Source organism: Synchiropus splendidus, chromosome 7 (genome assembly GCF_027744825.2).
Source record: "Synchiropus splendidus isolate RoL2022-P1 chromosome 7, RoL_Sspl_1.0, whole genome shotgun sequence".
In the NCBI taxonomy this organism is placed as follows: Eukaryota; Metazoa; Chordata; class Actinopteri; order Syngnathiformes; family Callionymidae; genus Synchiropus; species Synchiropus splendidus.
The window spans coordinates 8,513,505-8,521,275 of record NC_071340.1 but is presented as its reverse complement, the minus strand read 5'-3'; the positions used below and the strand labels follow the sequence as shown (position 1 = coordinate 8,521,275).

Below are 7,771 nucleotides of genomic sequence, written 5' to 3'. Positions count from 1 at the left end.
TGTCTGCCTCATTTATTGAATGAAAACAAGCCTTGTTGAGAGTTATGTCAGGCTGAAAATTGGGGAGCCACTGCATTCTCAGGGCTGCCACAAGTTTGAGACCGTGCTTTACAGTGTCAATATATTTTTGTGTTCAGGGGAGCGTCCATGTTGTTGTTCGACGCTATGGAAAATGAAGAGGAGAGAAAATAAGCAGTCTGAATTGCGAACACAAGTGCATAGTGTTAAATGGTTTTTGATGGTCGGCTGTGACTGTGCGAATTAGTCTTTTGGAACATCAACACTTCTTGAACTTGAAAGTTAACTTCATGAAATTCAGACCAACTTGCACGCCAGCGTCTTAATCAAAATTACAAAAGCAGAGCAAGCAAACCTTTTGCAGCAGAGGAAACACATTAACTGGCATCAGCAGCTGCATCAGTTAATTGAGGATTAGTGTGATGAGATAGCAGAGTGGCGGTGCTGAAGGCCATCAGCTGTCTCCGGGAGATTTTTCACTGAATTCAGAGCAGCTTTTCACAGCCAAGGACGTTATATCACTAAGCGCCATCAGCAGCCCAGTGCCGTAAAAATTAAGGTCAGTGCGGGAGCAGTGAGTTGTTGTGACCTGCTGGAAAGAGAGGTTAACTAGAGGACTAGGAGGTTAAGGATTTAAGTTCTTGATCCTGAGAAAAGAGCATCACACAACTTCATGCCTCTGAGTTATTTAAGTGTGCCTCTGTGTAATAGTGGTGATTGATGTTACAGGCCTTTTCCTGGTTGGATGACTTCACTAAAATACGTCCTTGCAGTCACACCATCCATGTCTGAGTCAAAGCCCTTGAATCATCTTGATGGAAAGAAACTGTGGTCTTATATATCTGGAGCTCTCATTGGCAAATTGGAGAATGAGTAAAAGTAGGTTTTCTGACCTTGCTTTTTCTTTCTGTGGCCGGCAGTGATTTTAAAGGTACCACTGCATGCAATGACGTTCTTCTGAAGGGAGCATCCATGAGGTAGGTATCAATGAAGTGAAACACAGCTGACATGAGGCCGATAGTTGTGCTGCTTCTCAAATTGCAATAATTATGTATTTGAAAAATTCAATGAAACAAGCATTAGCAACATGCTTTCTTTCTTTTGTTTCTGCTATGAAGCTGCCATGAATAACTTCCCAAATTATTATTATTATTATTATTATTATTATTATTATTATTATTATTGTTGTTGTTGTTGTTGTTGTTATTATAATCTGTTATTCTTAATAAGTTCATTAATTATTATAATATTTTTATAATTATAATTCAGGATTTGAAAGTGAATGCATGTCGTTGTTTAAATTAGAATAAGGTTAACGTATGCAGAGGTTGCGAAAGACAATTGAAATCGACGCTTGTTTTTCTCACTTGGCACCTGGGTGTGTACGTAGTCGGGGAAAAACAGTGCTGGTTTTTCAACTCCGCCCGCCTGAAATGGCCTAGTCGACTTACCAGGCATCTCTAGTATGTGTCACGTGATCTGGTAAAGTGGAAAAATGTAGCAGGCGAGAAGGAAGAATCGGTCGAGATCAGAAGTAGACAGTGGGACGCGTTTATTTAAAGGTAAAGACGCATAGCCCTGGTAAATATCTGGGCCACAACACTGCTGAAGTCACGCTAGCCACACTTGCTAACCCGTCAGTGGTGTGGTCGTCTCGTAAAAATGCTGATGTACGCATGTTTGCATCCCACTGGAAAGTGCGGTTTAGTGAGACAGACACTCGTGAGGTGTTGAAAATGTGTCAGAAAACTTGTGACGAAGATTGAATCATAGTTGCCGAAAACGCTTTAAGTTCCCTGTTAGGTAGGATGTAAATAGAGCGACGCCGGTTTGCTGCTGCGGGTCGTCGTCTAACTAGTGTTCCTTCGATGTTTTTGCCTTTTGTCAAGGTTTGCCTGGTCTTACTAAGCTCTACTGATGTGTTCCGTGACTGGGCAAAGACGTGTGTACCATGTGTAATGACGCGTAAGTAAACCCTTGTGTTTTATTTCAAATCTTCAAAGGTATTGACACTCAGAGGCTCGCGACAGCCAACCAGTGAATCTTTGTATAACTGCTTAAGTGGGTCTGTATCATATGAATCAATGAATGTTTTATACTTGGTCTAATAAGTGGTACTCAGTATCCTACATAATGTGTTCCCTTTGTAGTATGTATTATTCACCTATAAAGTTATACAGCTAGTATGAAATATAGAAGCACTGCCTTGGCTTTGTCCTGTGTTGGTTGATAAGAAAATACCACAAATAGTGTGTTGAAAAAGTGATTCAGGAAGTTACTATGAAGTTTTATCATCTGTGATATTAATTATGAGGCTGATAAGAATACTCATCTTTCGAATGTCATTGCTATGTAATTGGTCCTTGTTTCATGTTTCCTCAATTATATGAGTATTTATTTCGAACAGGGTCAAGTTATTTTAACCACTTACACAGTGCAACATCATCTGAGATAATCTGTTAATCCTTTTGTAAAGAAATAGATCTTTCAGGAGAAGCATGAAAGAAGCAGAAGGCAATATGTTTGAACTTGCCTGTATTTATGTAAATGCAGCAAAAAAAAGTCTCTTAAAAAGTAGTATTAGAGTGTAGTTGAATGCAATACCAGAGACTCATCCTGTGAAAAATAGCGCTGTAATCTGAAGGATCTTTTTAGCCTTTTCCGGTTGACGTCGTAGATAATAATGTTTGCTTAGTTGTTTGCAATTGCATGTGACTGAACTGTGTTAAATCATTTGACCTAAATACTGTACATATGCATCCAGTAAGTGCACTTCTGCATGGTCTGCTAAAAGGAAGTCAGGAGACTTGTATCAAGAGAGTTTGTACAATTATGCTTGAACCAAGTGTTGCTTCTTCCTTTACACTTAAGTAGTGATGGAACACCTGCATGATTTAAAGACATGTTGCATTGTCAATACTGTCCTTTCTTAGGCCATAGAAAAATTCATATCATTTTATTGTGATATGTTGTGTACACAGCATGTTACGAACATAATTTCCCTTGGGATTGATAAAGTATTCTGATTCGGATTCTGATATTCACCCATTGACAGTCAATGTCGTCAAAAAGTATGACAAAAGTGTGCCAACTACAAAATGTTTATTCCCTGAATGTGCCTGGTTGTGTTTCGTGGTCAGTTGTGTTAGTGTTCTGCCACCACATATTTGACCACATGCTGATATCGTCCATCTACTCGCTGATGTTGATCAGTCGGGATCCTTTGTGAACCCGTCAGTGTCACTTTGCTGATAAAGTTTCAGTCTTTTCTATGTCCCCCACTCACTACTGTACCATTGTTATGTTCACACACTTAGCTATGCTTTGTGAAGAACGCAGAAAGCAGTGAAGAACTAAGAAAGGGTTTGGAAGATATATAAATTGAATCCCATTTAACAATTTTTTTTCTTACGTTTTAAAGGTGGAGGTAAAATTAGTGTTTTGGATCTCCTCTGGCAGACTGTTTCAGAGTCAAAGGGCCCTGGCAGAAAAGACTTGGGGACAACTAGCAGAGGCGCACCTGAGGATCTGAGGGTTGTGGTTGGCTTGTAGTGGGCCAGTCGTTCCAGTTTGTACTCTGGGTCCAGACCAAGACGGGCATTTAAAGTTCTCAATAAAACCTTAAAGTCAATTCTGAATAACTATCTAAGAGACCTGAATGTTGTGAAGTCACAACAAATGTGAGTGAAATGTAAATTCCACATAGATCGCAACAGCTGTGATTCTCAACGTTTCTGAGCCAGAGTAGTGATCCCAACATCATGGGTGGGATCGCTACTCTATGGGGATTCCCAAATAACAGACGTGAACTGCTCTCGCCACAGAGGAGGAGGGGTTACACTCACAATCTCTTGTTCATGAGTGTGCTCCCCTCCAAATAGAACGTTGACCCACACAGCAAAGTTAAAATAAATGAACTTCAATGCAGGCAAACTGTTTGTGGTTGCATGTTGTAAGAAAATAAAACGCTCCAACATAGATATGATGAAAACACCATTCATCTCAAATTTGCATTTGTCTTGGCTCTGAAGAATAATCCAAGCGACAATGCGGCACATTCTTATGGCCCAGCTGCACGTGACTGATGTGGTTTTTTCCTCAGGGATGACCTTTGTCTGCACACTGTCGTTGTAGATGAATAAAGCTGCCACTGTGGGGGAGGCGAACAAGGAGTGGTGAGGATGAAGCTGAATGAACGCAGCGTGGCACACTATGCCACCTGTGACTCACCGCCTGACAAGACGGGCTTCCTCTTCAAAAAGGGGGAGCGTAACACAGCTTACCACAGACGCTGGTTTGTCCTGAAGGGAAACATGCTCTTCTACTTCGAGGAGCGTGACAGCCGGGAGCCCATCGGTGTCATTGTTCTGGAGGGATGCACTGTCGAGCTCTGTGAGTCAGCTGAGGAGTTCGCCTTCGCCATTAAGTTCGACTGCGCCAAGGCCCGTGTCTTCAAGATGGCGGCCGAGAGCCAGGCAGCCATGGAGTCATGGGTGAAGGCGTTGTCACGAGCGAGTTTTGACTACATGAGGCTAGTGGTGAAGGAGCTGGAGAGGCAGTTGGAGGAGATCCAGCAGGCGACGGGAAGTGCCTTATCAGGAAGAGCAAAGATCTCAAAGAAGAGCTCGAAATCAAAATCAAGCGCTTCCTCATCTACATCATCATCCACATCATCGTCGTCATCCTTGACATCACTATCATCTAACTCCCAAAAGATCCTCCAGGATGAAATGCATAGCTGTTCCAAGCTAAATGGCGTCACCTGGAACAAACCCCCGACCTCCGACGGATTCGTTGAAGGGACGTCGTCGTGCGCAGCCTGGGAAGTGGGTGCGAACCCTGAGAACAGCAACATGCTCGGTTACGATGGAGCGAAAGCACCGCCAGTGCCTCCCCGCAGACGAGGAGCATCCCTGGAGAGTCCAGTCTGCCCCGGCACAGGATGCTTCTCCAAGTTGCACGACTGGTACGGCTTAGAGGTGGAGGAGCTGAGAGCGGAGTGGCTGCAGAGCCAGTGAACAGACGTTCCACTTGTCCACAACATTTCAACATTTCTTCATCACTATTTGCATGTTGGGATAAAAACAAACTGTAAGTTCATCACTTGACTGTCTTGTGACCAAACAGGTTTGAAACAGGATCAAGGAGGGGGTACGTAAGTGGATGGGTACAAAAGAGAATACAGCAAAGCTTGGTTCTGGATAACACACAATATTACCTTTCAAAAAAAATCCCAAATGATAGTTGTTGAATGTATGTCTGGAGGAAACTCAGCAATAATGACACTGTCACTCATCTGACTCGCACCTTGTTCATGATTGACAGAACAGTATTGCAGATACACCAGCTAATATAGTCCGTGCGTACAGCAATCGCTTACCTCTTCAAGTGACAAGGAGGTGGGCTGCTGTGTGATCCTAAACCAACTATACCAGCATGGTGTCACTAGTGTTCGAACACTGTTATTGGGCTTTGTATTAAGTGTCTACATTGAAAGGTTAAAAAAAAAGAGCACATCCAAGTGACATGGTTCGGCGTCTCATCGAGGCGACACCCCAGAAAAATGTCCTGAGAGCCAGTCAGGCTATTTGTGATGTGAACAATTCATCCCAGAGGCCTTCTTTTTGATAATGTCAGACCTCCCTCGCTGCGGCCCCCACCATCTTTTTATAGTCAAGAGGGGGCCAGATATGTCGCTCATAGCAGCACATGGTGGTATTTTAGCTTGCGTTAGCCAGCAGCTAAATGTCTCTATGTCAAAACATTGCTTTTTTTTCTCCTCTCCTCTCTTTTGTTCGAGGTTGTGTAACTACGATGGAACACCAATTGCCTCTTGCTCTACACTACCATCAACAACAAACAAGAGAAGTGGTTCTGTAACTCTTCCATGTTGGAAGTTCTCACCAGCATTGTTTTTTTTTAATGGTTCCTGTCTTCCTTTTACTGAATCAAATCGGTCTGTGCCTTGTATCTCTGTTTTTACTAGTAGTACTTGAAATTATTCTGATGGTTTAGTATTCTCTAACTACCATTCCGTGTATATTCCATCATTTTCACTATGACGGTGCATTCTTATTTTTTAGGGACGGGAGACTGCAATAATGAAAAGCAGCAAATAATCTATGGTTTACTCTTAACTGCAAACACATTTCTAAAGAATTATGAATGTTATTCTTATGCTTCCCAAAAAAGAAATGCCAAGCAATTCCATGTTTTTTATTACGTGTGAGCTGAATGAAAATGTACGACTGTTTTAACTTCATGGTGTATGTTCCCAAAGTTGAGCATTCAAAGTTTTTGGCTTGAAAGTGATTAATGCCATGGAAAAGTGTAAGCTGGACCAATTGTGGGCTAAAGATAGTATTGTGTGACACTAAGATATGTCAACATTGTGGACTTAAATCATCTGAAATGTTGCTGCTTAAATATTCCCTTTTGACAAACAGATGTGACAAGAAAAATCTTTTTGTTATTAATTTCTGAAATTTTCACTTCCATGATGTTTGAAATGTACAAACTAATTTGGTTGTTCAGTTTTATAACTGCTATTGTTTTAGGCTCAGCATTAAGTTACTTCACCTTTAGAAATATTACATCAACATCACAAACGTGTTAAACACATTGTCATGACCATTAAATATGACTGTTTATCTGAAGGAGTTGAATTTCTTGACTAATAATGACATTTTCCTTGTTTCAAAGTAAATACACACTGTTGGGGTGTATGAAGGAGTATGGGATATATTTTTTTCATCTTCAGTAAGTAGCCAAAATAGCATTTTAAGTGTTGGTATACAAAGTTGTATGGCATATTATTGATTTAGCTAAAAATGGCAGCATGGCGAGAGCGATGAGGACTACAAAAACGACTGATGTGGCGTCCGTCTAGCCTCTGGTTTCAACTGATATCAAATCTGTCAATCACTAAAACTGACTTGCGTACCTCACAGTGAGACATTAGTTGCAGAATTTCAATGGCCAAGTTCGTGTTGCATCAAACATACACCCAAGTGAAACGCTGATTTGAGGAGCCCATGTCCCTGTTGGGATGTTTTCTCCTTCCCTCTGTGTTTTCCCTCATTCTTGTTGAGGAAAGTTGTGCAAAGTTCACTGTTCTATTCATCCAAAAGAACCTTACTGGTTCTGTAGGAAGTGGAAAACACAAATTGTTGGAAAACACACTCCTTTCTCTCCCAGGAAAATATACAATGGTAGTAAAGAAGTTGTTGCATGAAGACTATCAGGGGTGTTTGTGCAGTGTGTCGTCACTCCCAAGATCGTTTGAGTGTGTCCATGAACGCACTTGGCCCTGGTGGCAATATGTCAGTGAACAAATGCGTTTAAATGGTTAAATTGGTTTGGTTTGCTGTTGGATCTAAGTAAGTAACTTGAGTGTTGTTCTTCAGTGTATGCGAAGATCACGTTTATCTTGCCAACACAGTAGATTACTCTTAAAAATTGACTTTTTTTTTCTTTATTGTCAGTGGTACAATAAGTTTCAAGATGTAAAATGATGTTTGTTGAACATGTCCTTTATTTTTTGTTTTAATGCCACTTTTTACAAGTCAAACTGAATGAAGCAGGTTTTATTGACATGTTGTTCAGGTTGTGCCGCAGCAGGTGGAGCTACTTGACTGTTATTGACGTATCAACAGGCATCTGAAAATGTGATGAGCAGGCGCGTGCTGTTTCTGAACAGTTTGAGTAAACATCGTCTAAGTCGTCACTAAGTTTTTTCCCCTATGAAACTAAA

At 41.2% G+C, this 7,771-nt stretch overlaps 1 protein-coding gene across 3 annotated transcripts; it reads left to right on the top strand.

The window, feature by feature from the left end:
- The first annotated feature begins 1,445 nt into the window (after window positions 1–1,445).
- Window positions 1,446–6,680, top strand: pheta1 (PH domain containing endocytic trafficking adaptor 1). Of its 3 annotated transcripts, none has more exons than XR_008415552.1 (3): window positions 1,446–1,580; window positions 1,908–1,983; window positions 3,440–4,145. XR_008415552.1 is itself a non-coding variant. In XM_053870505.1 (3 exons), the coding sequence occupies exon 3, from the start codon at window positions 4,200–4,202 to the stop codon at window positions 5,034–5,036; it is 837 nt and encodes a 278-aa protein (XP_053726480.1). In that variant the 5' UTR covers window positions 1,446–1,580; window positions 1,908–1,983; window positions 4,153–4,199; the 3' UTR covers window positions 5,037–6,679. The 3 variants fall into 3 exon arrangements, 2 of the variants coding, with proteins under 2 accessions (XP_053726480.1, XP_053726481.1); XM_053870505.1 differs by lacking the exon at window positions 3,440–4,145 and adding an exon at window positions 4,153–6,679; XM_053870506.1 differs by lacking the exons at window positions 1,908–1,983; window positions 3,440–4,145 and adding an exon at window positions 4,153–6,680 and having other exon boundaries at window positions 1,508–1,580.
- The last annotated feature ends 1,091 nt before the right edge of the window (window positions 6,681–7,771 follow it).

Coding starts and splice junctions, on each gene's coding strand:
- pheta1 (XM_053870506.1), top strand. CDS start 4,200: ATGAAGCTGAATGAACGCAGCGTGGCACACTATGCCACCTGTGACTCA.